This window comes from Theobroma cacao, chromosome 4, assembly GCF_000208745.1.
Source record: "Theobroma cacao cultivar B97-61/B2 chromosome 4, Criollo_cocoa_genome_V2, whole genome shotgun sequence".
NCBI lineage: Eukaryota > Viridiplantae > Streptophyta > Magnoliopsida > Malvales > Malvaceae > Theobroma > Theobroma cacao.
In genome coordinates this window covers 20938650-20959728 of record NC_030853.1, presented here as the reverse complement: position 1 = coordinate 20959728, position 21079 = coordinate 20938650, and the positions used below count along the sequence as shown (strand labels likewise).

The following is a 21079-nucleotide window of genomic DNA, read 5'->3' as shown; positions in this document are numbered from 1 at the left end:
ATGGTAAAAGATAATATGTTTAATGAAGGGGTAAGACGAAATGATATGGAATTTGGGACTAATCAAACTCTTATCACAAAGAGCATGAGCAAAACTAAGAATAGAGGTAAAGACTTTAGAGGTTTTTTTAAGTTCAAGAACAGGTCAAAGATCAAGGATTTGGTGAAGTGATAGCATTGTGGCAAGGTTGGTCACATCAAGTGAAATTATAAGATATTGAAGTAAGAGACAAAAGATGAAAAAGCAAAAAGAGTTTAGATGACAACAATGTTGCAGTAATAAATTTTGATGATGATACAGTTACTTTGTTCTGTACACATGGTGATTATATCCTAGTTGGTATTTAAGGCATTGAATGGATAGTTGATACTAGTGCCACATATGATTGTGTTCACGATCTACTAAGATGGGAAACAAGAGTGTGTCGCAGATTGTAAGAATCGATAATATTATTGTTGAAACAAGTATTGGCCGCACATTGGCTTTGAAGGATGTGAGACGCATTCTAGATTTGAGGATGAGCTTGCTTGCAGTGAATGCCCTTGACAAGAAAGTATATGAAAGTTAAAAATGGGCAATTGGAGCTTCTCAAGAGGTCTGTGCTAGTTGCGAAAAGAAAACTAAGTTGTACCATGTACAAGACTTGGTTGAAATTGTGCAATTGAGGACGATATTTCACCAAACTTGTGGTGTAAAATGAAGGTGCAGATGAGTGAGAAAGGCTTGCTACTTTTGACGAAAGAGTCCTTTATTCCTCCGACCAAAGTATATCTGTAAACTTTTGTGCTCATTGTTTATATAATAAGAATGGAAGAGTTTCTTTCTATATATGCATCTTTTAAAAGGAAAAAAAATTCAAATTAATTTATTTTAATGGATATTGTTATAACGGTTGAGTTCGTAAATTCAACTATTCGACATGAAAGAGAAATTTGCACCAATCTTTTTTGTTTAGTTATCATCTAAGTGAATCTATATTCTTTAATGAGGTTATTTAAAAGGATAAGTTTCGCTCTAGGAAACAAACTAAGTCTCTCACAAGACCTACCAATGTGGTATCTAATTAATTATATGTTATTCTTTTAGTCTTAATAAATCAACTTTAAATTCAATATCTCATTTTTTTAAAATTATTTTTATATTTTATTATTTTACAACAAATAAAAATATTTTGATATTAAAATGTCTTTTGAATACTCCAATACTTATGGCTGAATTTAAGAAAAATTTCTTACCTCAAAATTTATTGATTAAAACTTTCACGAAATACTATCATCGGAGAATTTTTACTTACTCATTTATTTATATTTATTTTTATTTTTTTCAAATAAATAAAAAAACCCTTGAAATTGAAATGTCTCTTGAATGCTCCAATACTTATGGCAAAATTCAAGAAAAATTTCTCCCTTAGAAATTTTCAAGAAAATTATCCTTTATAACATTCTTGAAATTCTATCATCGGAGAATTTTTATTTACTCATTTATTTCTTTGTTTACTTATGTTAAACTTATTTTATCTGTTTATTTCAAATTTATTTTTTTTATTATTTTGAAATAAATAAAAATCTTTTAGTATTGAAATTTCTCCAAAATTCTCCAACCCTTTTGATAAAATTTTCAAGAAAATTATCCCTTATAGCATTCTTAAAATTCCATCATCAAAGAGTTTTTATTTACTCATTTATTTATGTTAAAGCTGTTTTATATGTTTATTTCACATTTATAAAAAAGAAACTAAGAATAAAAAATAAATACCAAAATAAAATAAAACCAAAAGTAAATAAATCCAGACCTTTTATGTGGAAAATGGCCCGTCTCTTTTAGAGTTTACTACTTCAAATAAGCCATGAGCTAAAATTGGATTGAAATGGGCCTCGATCTATGCGGGTAAATGGTCAATTTTTTTTTTTAAACTGTTCTATTGGTGGGACTCAAACACCAAACCTCCCACTGACCAAACTATAATCTAAATAATCAAAACTAGGGTGCAAGCAACCATTTGTTTTCCTATGCTGATTTAAATAGGGTCGTTTAATGCTCTCATTATATAAACCCAAAATAAAACTCTAACACCATTTTTATACCTAAGCTTTTCTCTCTCTTTATCTAGGATTCAACTTTGCCTAGATTCAGGCCATCGGATCGCCACTGTCCACCACTTTTTCTGTCTTTGATCAAAGAAAGCGGCCGGTGACGGAATCTCTCCAAATTTTACCCAGAAATTCTTCTCGACTTGACCTAACACTTAATCGGAATTTTTTTTCAAAATCAACCAAATTTCCCTAGATCTAACTTTGAAATCTCAAAACCCAAAAACCCAAAAACTTAAAAAAGCTTTTTCTCTGCTGAGTTTTTATCTTTCCTTCCCCATTCCGTCCTCGTGTTTTGATTTTGGCTGATTAAGGGGTATTTATACTCATTTTTGTATCAATCTTATCTTAGATTAAGATTTTCCTTTCTAAAAGTTAAATTTTGAATTAGTTGATTAGGATCTTAATCTTGTTATTTTCAATTTCTTTTTGGTTTTGTTCATTATCTTTTTTTCTTTTCTTTTCTTTTTAAATTTCCTTTATATTTATTTTTATTTTTTTTTCTCTTTTTTAGATTTTTTATTATTATTTTTCTTAGTTTTGTTGGTGAGACACCTCGATCAAAATGAAGTGTCTACACATATGGTCCTATGGAGTTTGAGAGTAATGGATGCTCTCTTACTTTTATTGATGATACTTCACAAAAACTTTGGGTATTTTTGTTGAAAAACAAAAGTTAGGTACTGCATTATTTCTGGAAATTTCATGCAATGGTGGAAAGGATGACAAGATTATCCTTGAAATTTCTTCATGTTGACAACGGTGGTGTGTACACTTCTAATGACTTTGAAGAATACTGTTCAAAGCATGGGAGAAGACATAAGAAGACACAACCTAAAACACCACAACACAATGGTGTAATTGAAAGGATGAATTGTACCACTGTGGAGAAAGTTAGATGCATGTTGGGGATCACTAAATTGCCAAAGTCATTCTGGGGTGAAGTGATTGGCATAGCGAGCTATCTAATCAACAAATCACCACAATTCCTTTGGGATTTGACATTCCAAAAGGGGTGTGGACAAGAAAGATTCTTCGTACTCACACTTGAAAGGGTTTTTCTGTAAAGCATTTATGCACGTAAAAGATATCAAAACTTGATTGTAAAGCCACTTCATGTGTGTTTGTTGGTTATGGTGATGGAGGATTTGATTACTAGTTGTGGGATTTTAAGAAGAAACAGTGGTTAAAAGAAAATATGTGATTTTTAATGGATAAAAAACCATAGCATGCTTTTGATAAGAATGTGAAGACTAAGCAAGTCGTTGAATTTGATGACTTGACATTGGTGATGATTCCACCTAGAAGAGCCACAAATGATAAAAATGCACAGGAAATAAAACTTGCAAATACAGATGAGCCAACCACCGTTAGTGATGAGTTAGATGTTAGTTTTAACATTGCACAACCAAATCTAGTGAGTGTTAAGTAGAGGGAGCAACCTTTTCTACAAGAGAACATAGAGTCTTAACTTAGGAGATTTACTAGACAGAATCGATCATCAACTAGGTATTTTGCTTTTTATTATATTTTTATTATTGATGAGGGTAAGTTAGAGAGCTCTCAGGATTTGCAGTCTCATTTTATTGCATTCAATTAAACTTATGTATTTTTATTTTGGATCTAATAAGCCTTTATTACTAATTGTTGACTAATTAACATTAGTTAAAATACCATTTGTCATTTTATGCTCACGTTGTGTTGATATAGAAGGTGAAAAATGCTACATGACCAAGTTATCATGTTATATCAGTATATCACATTATCATCTATTATGACATCTCAACATGCATGTTTGCACCACGTGACATAGAATGACACAAATGATATTTTGGCTAAGTCAACCATTTGTCATAAGGACTTATTTAGCTCAATATAAAATATAAGGACTTGATTGAATGCAATAAAATGATAAGGACTTATTTAAATTTTTTTGAATAATTTAGAAACTTTTTTAAATATTATGCATACTCTTGTCTATTAACTTTAACTATAACTACCAGCTTTTTCTCTTTCTTTTTTTTTATTAAAAAGGTGATTTTAGAGAGAAAATTAATAATCAATGAAAGTCAAAAATCAAATGGAAAGATTTTAAACTTTGTGCAAAGTTTGAATTAAATGCGATATATGAGACAGAAGAATTAATATATATTATATTCCAAAAAAGTGAAACAAGTTTGTGTGTCATATAAGCCTATGAACTAATATATATTATATTAATCATCAATTCATAACATAGCATATCATAGAAAGTCAACGAGGCTAGAAGGATTCTAATGAGACGCGGAGTCCAATTCCTATGGGCCGTCAAGGTTGAGAGGGAACCACTCTGACACACAGAGCACCACGAAACAATGATTCTTTTAACCTTCTTGGGAGGTGAGAGTTATTCAATGGAGTGTCGAATTCAAGCCTCGGACAAAGAGGTGTCCTATGTAATAATTGTGGTAAAGTGCATGGTGGACCATACCTTAGATCGACAAGGTTATGTTTCTGATGCGAGCAGATAGGACACATGATGAAAGATTGTCTAAGGCCCAGACAGTCAATGGGAGATAACCGTGGCTATGTGCAATTGATGGAAACTACACCGTCCAAGGTAACGCCCTTTGCAAGAGATGCTATGAAAGATAAAGGCAAAGGAATAGCCACATCATCTCAAGGCAGGATAAAGCAACAATGTAGCATTAGAAGTGGTCAAGCAAGAGTGTTTACTCTGATACTGTGCGATGCTCAGGCCTCTAATGCAGTGGTTACAGGTATGCTCTATGTTTATGGTATCGAAGTTCTAGTATTGTTTGACCCCAAATCAACACACTCATTTGTATCACCCCCGTTTGTGTCGAGATTGAATCTATGTTATTATGAAATGAAAAAACCTTTAATTGTGAACTAGACGTCAAGCAGTAAGTTTTCAGTCAACTTATTTTGTAAGATGTTTATGAACAGGGACAAGGTGGTAGGTGACCATTGGAGGAGAATTTGGATGGGGTTTCACCTTATAAAGTGAAAATTCTCTACTAGAAGGTGCTTATGTGTAGGATTGTGTTGAAAATGGAGTTAGTCAAAAGAGGTTTTTGAGAGTTGATTTATCTAGTTGTGCACTTTATAGAGAAAAAGAGAGAGGAAATGGTGGATCACCTCTTTGAGTCTTTGAAAGTTGGCAAGTTTGGATAGGTATTGCAAGATTATGGGGAGTTCATTGGATAACTCATGCTAAAGCTATTAATTTTTTTCTTGAATGCAATGATCTTATCCGGATAAAGGACTTGAAGGTTTAGAGGTTGGCTTTCTTTGCAGTCATTTGGACAATATGGGTGATGAGGAATAAATTGATTTTTCAGGGAAAGATTTGGGACAGAGAATAATGCCTAGACCTTGTCAAGGTTAAATTAGCATGATGGGCCAAGGCAAAATGATCGAATTTTTTATAATAGGTTGAGAGATGTCCTTAGTTGTCCATTAATTGTTAAGAACAATAAAAAGGCGAATATAATAAACCAATGCTTAAAGTGGCAACCGCCATGCGAAGGGTTCTTTAAATTCAATGTTGATAGGCAATTTGTAAGGACACGGGACATGCAAGTATAGGAAGAGTGTTGAGTGATAGGGAGGAGTGTAATCAAAATCAAATTTTCTAAAGTGGTAATGGCTACAAATGCTGACATGGCTAAATTCCTAGCCATCAAGGAAGCCTTTAGGATCTTTGGTGGCTTTAAGTGGGTAGGGAACCTAAGCTTGGAAGTGGAAAGCAATATTTTAGATCTTGAGAAATGGAAAAGATTGTTAAGAAAGTGAAAAATTTTAAAGATCCTTAAGGAGATTAATGAGAAAGCATATGAACTCATCAAGGGAAATGTGCAAAGAAGTGATGATTTTTTTATGATATCGGATTAAGAGGATGTTGTGAAGGGGATGGGCGCGTAGATTGGCTTTTCTATTTTAGTGAATCTTTTTATGCTACTTGGAGGTTTTATTTCATCTTTTGCAATTTTAACTTGTTTCTTTTTGAAGGGCTATTTCATTTGTGTAGATGTTGAAGTTTTTCTCAAGCCAATGAGCATGATGCATGATGATGAGGAGAAGGTATTTAGTTTCATTAACAATAAAAAAAAGGAAGAAATAACAAAAAATGAGGAAAAAAAGAAAAAAAAAGATGGAATAGCAATGAATGAATTTTGAGAGAAAAGAAAGGATTTTTTCTTGTCTTTTTTATTTTGTTTCATGATTTCGAGTGATGGTTTCTTTGGGGTGTTGTGTATGTCTTTTTGTTTCATGATTTTGTGTGGTGATTTTTTCCAGTTGTGTTAGTTTAGGGGAGGTTGATTGTGGGCAGTTGGGATTAAGCCTATGTAATTGGAGAGTTCATGAATTAGGTTCATATGGGTAATAACAAATTATTTGTTGATAAATTGATGCAATATTAAAATTATTGTCCTTCCTAAGTGTGTGAATGTTGCAAAAGAGATTGAGTTAAAGTCTTAACGAATTCCATATCCTTTATGGGTAGTGTATTAAACTGCAGTATACACTTGATGGAATCATTTATATAAGTGTGGAATGGGGTCGTTACTATGCAAATTATGGCAAATTCTCTAGAGCACTTATGAATAACTAGGCACATGCATGGCCTATTCGCGTAAAACCAAGTTGAACAGCATAAAATTGTGAGGTGTAATGTAATTGATGAAAACTATATTTCACATAAAGAATTTTTGGTTCATATATGTTATAAATTTCACCAAAATTCTATGATTTATATTTCATTCTCTCTAGGGCTGGTTCATAGCTTAAAAAGCACTAGTCACAATGCACTACACTCAAATAAAATTTGACCCAACAAAACTTCCCATGAAACCTTATGAAATATATGGAGAATTGTTGAAAAAATAGTGTATTTCATAAGGTTCAAACATCCACATTACTAAATTACATAAAGATAAAAGTGCTTTAAATAGGCAAACCCATTATGTGCTTGTTGCAAGGAAGGAAAAAAGAATAGGTTCTCACACACACGATATCAGGCCAGGTCTTGAAAAAATTCAAATTTTCCCCCTTACATGTGAGTATACACGTCAGGTAGACCCAAGTGAATTTTTGTACCTTGGCTTTAATTTTTTCTTCAACTTTTTCAACCTTTGATTGAATTAGACTCAAACTCTACCATGCTGACTGAGTTTTCTTAAGTCTCCTGATTTCTCTTGATTTGGTGCAACGCCTTTCTACAAGTTAATTGGGTTTTATTTTTCTCAACTCTCCTAATTCGGTGCAACGTTCACTTCATTCTTTGCCTATAAATACAACCTCCCTACCTCAGTCACAACACACACCTAGCCACTCATCTTCTCTATAGCTTCTATGCATATTTCTTCCTCTAGAAAAGTTTTTTTGATGTTCCTATTATCCCTTACTAGTTTGTGCAAACTATAAAAAAAAGTATGTTAAATCTAGGAGGATAACCGCTATAGTCTTTTTGCAACGAGTTTTGTACTCCAAAAGAGCTGAAATTATCCTCAAGGATAGTGATACCATGCCTCAAACTTTTTACTATTTTTACTTGTTTCATTATATTTTCATTTGTTTCCCAAATTTTCTAACTCCTCTTTCATAAGGAACCACCTTGTGGGGTTTTGATGATTGGAGTGGAGGTTGGCTTCGATTCCTTTAAGCCATGCTTGCTAATGGTCTGAGGGTAGAGGTGTTTGGTTTTCTTCTTTGTTTTGGCATTGGCAAGGAGAATGGTTGGATTGAAGTCCGAAGAACCTATGAGGGGAAGGTCTTCTTTGCAAAACGTTATGTTGTTCTTCCCTTTTCCTCTTCATGCATTGCTAGCTTCTTTATGGCGGGCTTTTTCGTGTGAAGTTATGTTGAGGAAGAGTTGGAGAAGTTTTGCGCTTGGAACACAGTTGTTCTTGGCCTTCTGCTAATGGTCTGCTTGCGGCTTTCCTTGATTCATGCCCTTTGTTCTACTTTGTGAGGATCTTCTTACCTGATCGTTCTGAGGAGACATCAGGGGTTGCTTTGGTTTCTCCTTAGGCTTTTCACAGCTGATTGATGTTAAACTTTGCTCCATGGGGTAAGCTTAGTTATATGGTTTTTGAGTGTGGCCTTTGTAGAGTTTAGTTCTTTAATGGCAGGATTCTTGAGGTGTTTCTAGTGGCTTTTCTAGCGATTCTGATTTTTGAGTGGTAGAGCGTTTTGTTTTCATTCTACCAAGTGATGGTTTATGAGACAAAACTCATGTTTTTATTTTTTGACATGGGTTTGAAGTCTCGATCCTTTAGCTTTTGATGTTACAGTAACATTTTATAAGTAGTTGGGTCCTTTTGACAATTGTACAGGTGCTCTCATCCTCACAATTTCATTTATGCCATTAAAGTCTTCTGTCTTTCAAGTTAGAGACTTAAAATGGCATGCATGTGATGAGATTAATAAAAACTATCTTTCCAAAAAGCAAAAAGAAACATGTTTACCATTGAGAAAGTTGATCATGTCATTCAACTTTGATGAGGTATATATTTCAAGAAACAAAGCTGCCAATGGTTTAACTAGGCTGGTTATCAAAGAATTTCAAGCAGTCTATACATTAATTATTGAGGAAATTGTGAGAAATGACATTTCTTGATAAAGACATTTTAAAAGTAACCATCAAAATAAATTTAACTGTTTTTAGCCATATTTAGTCATGACTTAACGAAAATATCCTTTAAACTATTTTAAATAAATTAAACCATTCATCACAATTTCTCCATATTTATCCCTATTTGTGCTTCGGATTTCTCTCTCACATCCTACTCTCTCAAATTTTATCAATTTCTCTGTTCGGTATTCGTCTGCTATGCTTCCGATTTGTCTCTCCCGCGTTTTTAGATTTCTTTTTTTTACGCTTTTAATACATCAAGCAATGGTTTTGACATGCTTGGGTGGGTGACTATTTGGAAAATTTGATTTTTAGGTATTTTGGATAAAACTAAAACGGTAGAAATAATCACAAATGTATGAAATAGCTTTTAATTGAATCAATTCAAGACCTAGATACCAATAAACTCAAAATTTTGAAATTTATAAATCTAGGCTTTCAAAGAATATTTTTTTAGTCAAAGTAGGTGTTTTAGATAAAAAACATTTGTATTTTAATTTATGAAAACTTGTTAAAAACACTTTAATCTGTGTCAAATTGTAAAAAAAATAAAACAAAAAAAAAGAAAAAAGTTGAGAGGATTTGAAGTTTTGGTTCGTAAGTAACAACATTTTAGACATTAAAGTGTAATAAAATGTTTTTGAATATGTCGTGTAACAACAATATTTTTTCAACATAACGTGTAACAACAATATTGTTTTTTCAACATGGCATGTAACAACTTTTTTTAACCATGACATGTAACATGTTTTTGTACATGGCATGTAACAATAATATTTTTTTCAACATGACGTGTAACAACCTAATCATAACTTGTCATAGGTTTTTGTACATGGCTTGTCACATATTTTTGTACATGACGTGTAACAGGTTAACTATGACTTGTCATAGGTTTTTGTATATGGCATGTAACATGCTAACTATGGCTTGGCACAGGTTTTTGTACATGACGTGTCACAAGTTTTTGTACATGACATGTAAAACGCTAACCATAACTTGTCACAAGTTTTTATACATGACGTGTAATATCATAACGTGTAACTTCATTAAAGATAATTTTGTCTAATTTAATTAAAAATAATTAAAATTATAAATAAGATTATTTTTAAAAACATCTTATCATTAAGGATTATTTTTTAAAATATCTCTTAGTTATTTTTCAATAAAAACATTGACTAATGGGTGACGAAGGAATTGGTGTATGTAGCTGACTCTCGGGCTAAACTATTCTGTATTAAAGTACCAGTCCCACTATATAAAAGTTTTAAAATCAGCTCCCAAAATAACGGTGATGAGGAGTAGAGAAGGCTTGTTTGGTATTTTTCGACAACCAAACAACTTGCGGATCGTGGAGCATGTCCAGTTACAGGACAAAGTCATTTGGTTTCACTCCCTGGGTTTAGGGTTGGTGGAAGTCCCGCTTATATTTGTCATCATTCTCTTCGTACCATTCATTTTCTTTTGTTGGAATTTTCTGATTAATATGGATAATTTTATGTTCTCCTCTTTATAGGATATAGTGGAATTCATGCTTGCTGTCTGTTAAGGCCTAAAGTCATGTCCACTAAGTAATTTCTATGTGTTTTTTTTTTTTTTCTGAATTTTAATTTTCTTTCCCTGCTTGACTCTATCCATGACATTGCTATGTTCATATCCGGGTAAAAATTTCATGTCATCAACTCAACTTTGACCGTATAATGAACTTTAATATGTAATCATAATTATAATTAGATCGATAAAGTTTTGTAATGCACCCCAAACCAATGATCCTAACAATTTCTGTTAATAAGATTGGCCAACACTTTTGCATACAATCGTTGCATGGGAACGGTTGAACTTAAAACTTAATTTTCCTCTCCTAGGATCAGCCTGAATAAATTTCTCAAATATGACTATTTATCTCGACAGCAAAGTGGTCAGCATTTTTCCATTCAGTTATTTCAGTCACTAATATAAACAAATTCATTAGTTTCGTCAAAGAATGAACGTTCAACAACTAAAAGAACAATGCGTTGCAGTTTAGAAATAGCAATAGCTACAAATTTCAAAAGATTATATTGCCTTGCTTATGACAAAAAGATCATGCTTAGCCTCTACAAAGACAAATTTGAAGATAAGTAAGTGCCGTGACACAACCTCATCTCTTTCTTTTCTTCCTTCGTATGCGATTAGGAACACCTTAAAAAAACAATTTTAATGAAAAAAATGACCGCATGCTACTAGGTAACATCCTCATATATGACATGAAAAAAGTTTTAAAATATATATATATATATATATATATTCATCTCATATAGGAGTAAGGAAAGAACAGTCTCACTTGATTTCACTGGGACTGGTGTGTTTCTTCTTGGTTCTTTGCTTTGCCTCTAAGCATGTCAGTGACTCTCATGATCCGCATGAATCTGGTATCCTCTGCTGGTGCAGGTGCCACCACAGCTTTTGGGGATTCAACTGCCTCTGTTGGTGGTTCAGTACTTTCTTTTTTACCTAGCAGCCCACCTTCACCAAAGAAACTAGTCACTGATGATGCAATCCCGAGGTGAGTTCCCATCACCTTACTCAAAGCCTCAAAAGTCCCACCCGACCTTTCTTTCAATATTATTTCAAGGGCTTCTTTGTGTGCTGGATCTAATGCATCAGGGTCTTTTAACAAGTTTTGTATGGTGGGTAGGAGGAAATCCCGAATGCTATTTGCAGAAACATCTGCATAAAAAAAATTGAGATAGCCCAAAATACATCAAACAGAAACCTTTGTGGATGCAAATATATAATTACACAACTGAACCATTTGGGGGGAAACCACAAATAAATTATCACAGATTAACAGCAGCAATATTTTATGTTTCCTTAGTGCTATAGGACAGTGAAGCTTGGCAATTCCATTAAAAAAGGAAAAAAAACCTTGTGGCATAAAAGATGAAACTTCTGCTGAGCTTTTGCTGAAGAAATAATTGATCTAATAAAGAGATTTTTAAAGGTTTTAATAATTTAACTCCCAGACACCTTTCCCCCTTCAATCTTGAGTTTACTAATTTCTATCAAGAAGGGTGGAGAGCGATTCGAATCCTATTCTTCCCATCCCACCCTTTCGAAAGGCAGGATGACCAATTGGCCTGCGGTTCTGCACAAACTTATATATAATCAGTGATTAATATAATGGCAGTTCATCTGAGTTCATTCATTGTAAACTGAGGAAAGTTCAATACAGGCTGGTACTAACAAAAGTGATGTGAATACAGCATGGGTATAAGAAGGGAGCATGTGATGTTTGTCCGACATCAAAGAAAAATATGGGGAAACTTATTCTTACTACAAGCAAAATACCAACCTAATACAGTGATTCTATTATAAAAAGGAAGAACCTTTTTAAGGAAACATACAAACAATGATGAAAGTGTAATCATTTAAATTCCTCTTGATTTGCCTACCAGGCAAGCCAATAAAAAATGTACGATGTACATGGACTTAAACTGAGATTTATCAAAATCAATAGTGAACAGAAATGAAACCATCAACTTACAGATGGTCAAACCACAAATAAAACACAGACATCTTAACCCCCCTTCTCCCCCCCCTTCTCTCTTTTTCTGCAATGACAAAGTGAAATAATGGAGAATGGAGAATGTAGAAGGCAGAGGAAAGATGTCTACAGTTACTTAGAGAAGCAAACCTGTTGCATCCACAGCACGAATGGCTTCACAAAACGCATTAGCTCTCTGTCGACGACGCATCACATCAGTAGCAGAAACAGGCATGCTTGTCAGTTGGAAAATCTTAGATAATAGATGTAAATCATGTTAAGGAAAAATGGCTTCACATAATAATTTGACAGTAGCAATCACTAAAATGGCTATATCACAATGCATAACTCAATGAATAAAGTCCTAAAAATTAATTTTCCCATGAAAGTCAAGGATATAATCCCTAAGTCTCTCTGTTGTATGCGGAACTGCTATCACTAATGAACGGACCACAGCAATGGTTGCTTCATGTGATCCATCTTCAAGAAAAGCATCCATTTGAACACGTATTTTATCAACAATCTGCAACATGATGAGTTTGTGAGTATAATGTAAGGGGACTTCATTAGCATGAATCAAAATAAAAACCCTGTACCATGTCATTTTTAAAATGTTGTGCCACAGCTCCAAATGCATCTATGCTTGCATACTTCACATTCAGATTTTGGTCAGAGCCAAGAGTAATCAAGGCTGGCAGCACATGTGTAGAGGCAACTTTTGCATCAATATATGGCACCTGTTAAGTGTACTAAGTTAATAACTTAGTATCAGGTATAGCAGGATATATTTGTTTCAAAGGAAAGAGAAACACACAATGACTTTCAATATATTGGCAGCACCGATCTTCATTTCTATATTAGAGCTTACGACCATTTCCCACAAAATATTGAATATCATGCCATGATGTTCTTCAAATGTGCTGCATTTTTTAAGAAGATTCTTTGTTAAATATTGAGCAATAAATAGCAAATAGTTAGGACTAAAGGTTTTTAATTACAAACCAAAGGAAGCGGACTGCATTAACAACATCAATGTTGTGTGATGTAGACTGATTCTCTTTCATGGCACCTTCAACTAATAGCTTTCTCAAGTAGTCTGCTAACTGTTCGCGCTTACCAGGACCTCCTAGAACACCAGCCAAGAGAAGTGGCAGGATACATAGAGCAGCAAGTCTCTCAGCCACAGCTGTTCTTGGGCGCAAACCTGCAACCAAGCAACAAGTAATGAACAAGCAATGATTAAAGGTTAACAAAATTCTAAGAATCCAATACCTTTGATTCTCAAATGAATGTTGGGAGGGAAAAATGTCAAATCAGCATCATCCCCAACCGCAACCAAGAATACAGGCAGTATTATGTGCGTCAAATAAGTGTCCCCAAAATGTTCAGACACAGCTAACAAAATCTGCAATATCATGATATAGATTAGCAACAACAGCAATAGCATTGTTTTCAATAGAACAAGCAATGGAGAAATCAGAAAATCCCTTAAAAAATGCAATATTGACAAAAGTACCTTTGTAGTTCGGTTTCTTAAATTATCCTCTTTCTGGGGTAACAAGCAAGCCAGCTGTATCAAACCAGAAAAGCAATCGACATGCATCCATTCAAATGCAGGCCATTCAACATGTCCCCTAGTAGAATATTAAAATATATCAAAATCAAATTTGCTCATAACTAAGCTATCAAGTATCATACCATATTCTCTTCTGAAAATTCAGATATAAAAGGAAATAGAAATCTGGAAAATTAAACAACAAAGGAAAAGCAAGCTTACCCTGCATACAGTTCAAGCAGAGAGCTGGAGAATATTGTCCCATTCGGCTCTGAAACAGAGGAAAACGGGCATGTCTCGATTGCTTTCTGATGCACATAAGGAAGCAATTCAGCCAGCATTCTTAACAAAACATCAAGATTCCAGCGCTCCCGTTCACCTAAAACACGCAGGTGGAACTCCACTGACCCTTCAACTCCAGAAAGAGGTGGGCAACGCTGACATTATTGGGGGAATAATATTAAAAGGGAGAAGTATTGCAAACTGGAAATGTCAGTGCCTGCATGAGAAACCAACGGGCGAAAAGTTACCTGAGCACAGCCTAAGATATGAGAGAGTAGAACTCGCAAAATATGATCTAACTTGTTTCCCCAATTTATTATTGCAGGAAGTAGTTCTTTTATTGTAGTTTCCACCACCACTCCAGACGGATCACAGGCCAATTGAAACATCAACTCCTCAACCTATCAACAAACAAATAAAGGCGTTGGAGAATCGTTATGTATTATTTTATTATACTTTCTCTACTTCCTCCAAGTCATGATATTTTGCTAAGGGCAAGAGGCTCCATCCCCGTAGACCATGGGTCATCAACCTATTCTAGAGCTTACATTGTAGCCAATTCTGTCAAGTCAGAATTCCTCTCCATGATTGCCTCGAAGCATATTTAGTGAGGCTGACCTTGAAATATTTATCCATAAGCGGAAAGAGTGGAAGCAGCAAGGCCAGGTTGTGTGCAGCAGCTTCTCGAACAACAGTTGCAGGATCTTCGATCAGTTGTTGCACAATAGATAAAATAAGAGAATCACGAATCTCAGGTCGGACAAATTCAGCAAGCTCTCCACACGATTGAGCAACCAGCAACCTGCGCTCCTCGTACATGTGATTTATCTCCATTAAAAAAAAAATCAAATCAGGCCACTACAAATATAACTGACAAAACAAGAAAGCAGTGCAGAAACTCACTTGTTCCCAGCACTGGGGAAGCAATTCTGTTTCCGTTCTCATCTCCCCTACATTTTTAGCAAGGCTAACACATGCCTGAAATGAAGTTGAAAAGATTTAGCACCATATTCATACTTGTAGCTATTGAACACGTAATGTGATTCTCAGAACAGTAACATACATCCATTATAATTCGCCTCTGCTGTTCATCTGGTCGTTTAATCAAATTGAAGAGTGTGTGTGTCAATGAGTCTCGAGTGCCATTATCTGGATGCCGCTCAATAGCACACATTATCAGTGGAAGAAGTTCCTGCAGATAAATAAAATAAATTTATAAGAATATTATATAATATTGATGTCAGAGTAAAAACTAATGTAGTCAGAAAGTGAACCTCCCGATGGTTGATCAATACATAAGGAACAATCTTAGGCAAGGCATCTGCAAGGATTTGAATCGTCCCCAAACCCTGTCAAAATAAAAACTCTGCTTCAGATATGATACATAGACTTAAATTTCGGTTATGGGAAACACAAGGAAAGAACAGACAGAGGGAGAACAGCCACGAGTGTGGTGGTTGTGGAGTGAGAGGAAAGAAAGGTTTTCAAGTAAGTGACATAATGCTATTCAATAGGAAACACCTATAAAAATTGTAAACAGACCCAACAGCAATCATACTGCTAAGAGCCCCAATCCACCCCAACCTCCCCACAAAATCCTGAGACAGAGAAACCCCTGCTTCCACCCTTGAGGGTAAGGATATAATGTCATAACGCAGAAATAAAAACTTGCCATGTTCTCAGGAGCAGGTCCACTGCCAAGGATTTCCGATTTTAAATGGAACCCATTACGTTCTGGTGGTGTTTTCTCATCTTGTTCGGATAGGACTCCACCATCTGGGAAACCATCAATATTGTTCGAAGGATTGGTAACTGATTCTGGCAAATTTTCTTCAGGCTTGTGAGTGTTGTTATCAAATGTTTGGACTGGCAGTGACTGTGCATTGCTGTCTATATCTCCTGAAGGTTCAATTGGAGAGATTAGAGTTTTATTTTCATCCATCTCAACAACTTTCTCCTCAGTCTGTATTGATTCTCTCTCAGCAAAGCTGGAATCATCTAAATCTGGAATATTTGTTTTCTTTGCCTTTAATCTTTCAATTTCCATCTGCAAAGACTTTATTTCTTCTTTGTAACTTTCTAAGGCACCTGAATGAGCAGGGTTGACATTAGAATCCGCTGAACTTTGTACAGAACGAGATCCTTCGATGTGCATTTTCAGAGAAGTGATTTCAGCCCTGCAATCATTCAGTTCCTTCCTTTGGTGCTCCCAGGCATGCTTCAGATCTTGTATCTGAAGAAATAAGAACCGGTGTAGTAATTATCATTTTAGCATTATCAAGGAGCTGCTCCAAAAGCAATTAAGTTAGAGAGAATTACCAGCTTTTCCTTGTCCTTCAGATCCTTCTGAGCAGCTTCCAAGGATTTAGTTAATGCATTCATTTGACCTTCAGCCAAATTTTTGTTTTTCATCAAGCATTTGTTCTCATGATTTAAACTTTCATTTGCTTTTTGTAATAACTCGTTTTCTCGAATCATAGAAATTTTCTCCTGCAACAAAAGAAACATTACCATCTTCAATGATAGGAAATTCAATGCAAGAGGAATGATGTACATCAACTGTGACGGCAGCTATTGTTGAAACATTGATCCTTCTTAATCATATCTCAACTTCTTAAATGCCAAAGATACATTAAGTCAAGCAACATATGTCCACAAACAACATGGAGAAGAAGCATCTATGACAAGCAATGTCAGCCACTTCCAAATGTAAAAAGAAAAGGGCATGTGGGCAAGATTTTAGGTCAAGGCTCTGTTCTTATCTCTGATCGATATCTACAGATCATAGATATTTTCTCAATGAAATAATTCCATAAACATAATAATACAAGCAACACTTTTATTAACCAAACTACAATAGATTCAGATTAAGTTGCACTGAATATCATAAACAACAGTACAAATTGATTCTATCACCCAGGGCTTGATAAGATAAGTACAAACACAACACAACAAATGCAAGAAAGAAAAAGCAGGTGACAAAAATGATGCTGTTTCACATGAAGCTAAGTAAACCATACTAAAGGATAGGAGCTATCAAGTACAAATATGAAAAGTATTTAGTATGATTCGATATGAATAGTAAAAAAAAACAGCTTGCCCACCTCAGCAGCTTCTGAAGTTGATGACAGATACTGATAATAATAATGGCGTAAGGCATCAGGTACACATGCTGGTGAGTTTTCCCAAACATCTAAGTTCTGGTCTATAGCCTGAGGTTAAACCATGAACCAGCTATCATAAGTTTTAAAAACTAGCCGTACAATATGCACATTCACCAGATTAGACTGCTTCATACCCTTTCAAGGGCCTAAAAGCCCACTTGTGTAAGAAAAATAAGACATACTGCAAAGAAAAGATGAAAATTAAATTATAAAGACTCAATAAATTATTACAGCTTCTTTCTCCCTCTCTCTGTTTTTCTGGGTTTTTTTTTTTGGGGGGGGGGGAAGAGGTGGGGGAGGGGAGGCGGGGTGGTTGTAGATTTTACCATTCAAAAAGGTGCCAGGGCATCCCTAGGGAAAAGACGATAACTTAGGTTCTAACATTGTATCAAAAGCTGGACCAGCCCCTGCCTGCATTTTTCTGTTTTTCAAAATACCTTCATGTTTAGAAAATTTCTCCTCTAAGATGTTATAGGGCAAGTATTTTGCACCTCTTGTAGTTTCCAATAATAATTTAAAATTTCCTAAAATTTCAGTTTATTGACTTTTCCATGAAGCTTTGAGCAGATGAATTGGCAGGACAACTGCAGCCAAACCAATCACAACAAAAAGTTTGGGTCCTCTAATGCTGGTTGGTGTAGATTTAGAGAATTAAAAAGCACACATATCTCTTTTACTGAGATATTAATTGTCTCTCTTCACATTGTACTAATCCCCCCAAAAAATAAAGAAAAGAAAAGAAAAACCAAAATGCAAGAATAAAGGAAAAGAAATTGTCCTTGCAGTAACAAGAAGAAAGCGCTACCAATAGTTGTATGTACCTCCTCATAAAATGTCATTGCAGTTAGTCGATATCCAGCTATCAGCAAATATTCCTTTACTGCGCAATTAAGATCTTTACGCTCATTAGCCTTCAATGGGCCTAAATCTGAGAAGGGAGCATCTCTTTTTTGCCGACTGATTCCCGGTGTATGATTTACAGAATTGCTTGCGCTTGACTCTACATGTGCATCCAATATAAAAACAATTTACAAATGCCAGAAGCATGATGGCTAACTATAAATGCTGATATTTACCATCGGCGATCATACAAAGCCCACCAAAGATAGTTGTATCTTCTATGCAAAACAGTTGCCAACGAAAAGCAACTGCTGCAAAAATTTGGGTGCCATTCCCAAACAATAATATGAATATCTAGGATGATAAGCAGAAAACCATATGTCCTTCTATGCATAGGCTTAGTCATGGAAGGTGGCCAACCTCATGGAATGCAAAAGAGCCCAAAAAGTATAATTTTCCTATAAATTTCCTTTAGCACAAGCAACTTGCCTATGGTGTACCTATACGATATACGTAGCCACTATTGACCATTTTGGTGCTTCTAATGATTCTTGGAGGCATAAATAGGGACTCTTTCAATTCAGCAACCTACTAAAAGATGTGCCATACAAAGAGATTAAAATTTTTATTTAAAAATAACATTTACAAAAGCCAAGTGCATCAATTCAGATTACCACTCAATTTATCCTGAGGGAGATCTGCTTTCCTCTGTAATTCTGTCTTGAGTTTCATAATGTCTTCTTGAGCTAAACGCAGTTCATAGTCACTAAGTGCTAATTTTTCTTCCATTGCTTCTTTCTCTTCTAGCAAACTCTGAGGGTCTACAACTGCATTTCAAGAAATAAAGGATAGAGTAAAGCACCAGTAAGGTTCATGAGCTCCAGTTATAAATAGAAAATGGACTTTTATATATATATAATTCAAGTTTCTTTTCAAACATAAGTTGGACTTGGACTACACCACTTGTCTAAAACTAAATTTGAGGGGGCTTGGAGAAAAGACATGAAGAATGGTAGCAAATTGGAATCATCAAGGTTTAGATATCTACTTAGCAAGCACTAAATAAGGGGTATATTACATATATGACAACAACAGCAACCCTTACAAATCAGCAACTCAGATGCATTATGCCTTTAAGCAGAATACGATAAGCATACAATATCACTGGAAGCCACAAACTCATACCATAAGCATAATTAGTTAATTACTCATTACTATCTTGTTGAAGCTGATGCCCTTGTTGCTAAGGCAAAATCAAAACAGAACTGCCAACTTTGACAAATTTTAATTAATTCTTACATGAAAATGAAATTATAAATTTCATTCTTCCAAAAAAGATTAAAATTTTTATTTGTTATATATCCAAACTTTGCATTTCAAAAATCTTAAAACTCTGTTCCGTTAGTTACTTTTGCCACTTGCTTTCCCTAAAACACTTTCGGCATCAATGTTTTCTATGTTTTTCACTTGTCATATTGGGCTACATAACGAGAGGTAACCCTCTTACGTCCCATAAATCCCACTATGCCCATTCCAAGATTCGAACTCCAAAATCCAAGATGGAGCTTTAAGCTCTAACCACCAGAGGGATTTTCCGTCGGAAACTTTGACCAGCTAGACTAAAACGGAGTTAAATTTTCTCTACAATTTGATCTAACAATAACTAACACTTAAAAAGGTTCACAATTTTAAAAAAAAAAGAATAAGAAAAAATATAATTGACAATGGTTAAACCATTCCAGATTTCATGCTTGAAAAAGAAATTAAAAAAAATACCTCGCAGAGAGTTGTAGCGAGAGATCTGATCAGCAGGAAAATGAGAAGGATCGGTGAAAAATTCCTTAAGACGAATAGCTTGAGCGTCACGGCCATCGTCAAGAAGCTCGTGGAGTAATTCAAATGCCGTTAACAAGTAATTTTCTTCTAGTAGAAAATTCACTACGCAATTGCACAGCGATGATCTCTCTACATCCATCATCTGATCTTTCCTTTTTGTTTTTCTTTTTCAATCAATTAATTAATCTCCTCCATTTATAAACATCAGGAACTCATCAGTTATATCTCCCAAAACAAATCTAGATTTTTGTTTTTTTTTTTTTTTACGAAATGGTTGCAGAGGTCGTGGTTTTTTTGTAAGTCTTTGGAGGTTCGAGCTGGAATGAAAGGGGAGGTTTGATTTGGTGCGACGGAGATGTAATAAGGTTTCGTACGGTTTAGCTAATGTGGCTGTTCGATCTGCTGAGTTTTAAGATTTGAATATGGGTCAGGTCAGAGGTGGGGTGTGGGATCTGTTGGATTGAGCACATGCGTTGGTGCATGAGAGTTTGGAGTAGAATCAGTGAAGTCAACGGTAAAACTGCAAGCGCTTTGCCTAAAAGGCTTTTTTTTTTCGTTGTTATTTGGATTTAGATTTTTTTTATATATTTTTAATACATTGTATCATCATCTTAAAAAAAATTAAAATATCTTGATTTTTTTAAAGTTTGATTATAATTTTACACAGATATATTAATATTAAAAATAACAATTCATCTTAAAAGAACATCTTTCACTAGACATATAAATTCAACTTTTAATTAATTATTAATATTTTTATTAATTTAATAACGTAATAATATTTTAATATAATTTTACTTTTATTAATTTTAAAAATTATTATTATATAAATTATAATTTTTTATTTTTAAATTTTTTTCTCTTTTCTTCAAAAAAATTTTCTTTATACTAACTAGCCATCCCACGATCAAATCTAGTGGGGAACGCCAAATTCGATTGGATGATTGGCACTTCCTTTGAGAACACCAGTCTAGTGCTCCTTTAGAGAGCTGATCTGACATTCCATGACCAGATTAGATTATAAGGTGGTCGATTGATGTAAAGAAGTGCAATCAACCAACTTGGAAAAAGACTGAAAAAGAATAAAGGTATTTTAAACATTTCATATTTAAATATTAACATTGTTTACACGTTTAGGATGGAGTGTTC

At 34.5% G+C, this 21079-nt stretch overlaps 1 protein-coding gene across 1 annotated transcript; it reads right to left on the bottom strand.

Moving 5' to 3' along the window:
* On the bottom strand, nt 10634-20301 carry LOC18601995 (lisH domain and HEAT repeat-containing protein KIAA1468 homolog). Its single transcript, XM_018119940.1, has 20 exons — nt 19871-20301; nt 18769-18921; nt 18076-18254; nt 17195-17302; nt 16410-16580; nt 15763-16323; nt 15365-15439; nt 15154-15282; nt 14994-15068; nt 14709-14918; nt 14339-14491; nt 14031-14245; nt 13770-13887; nt 13526-13658; nt 13256-13457; nt 13068-13173; nt 12850-12990; nt 12653-12776; nt 12404-12520; nt 10634-11436 (listed from the first exon to the last, which is right to left on the bottom strand). The coding sequence occupies exons 1-20, from the start codon at nt 20070-20072 to the stop codon at nt 11057-11059; spliced, it is 3552 nt and encodes a 1183-aa protein (XP_017975429.1). The 5' UTR covers nt 20073-20301; the 3' UTR covers nt 10634-11056.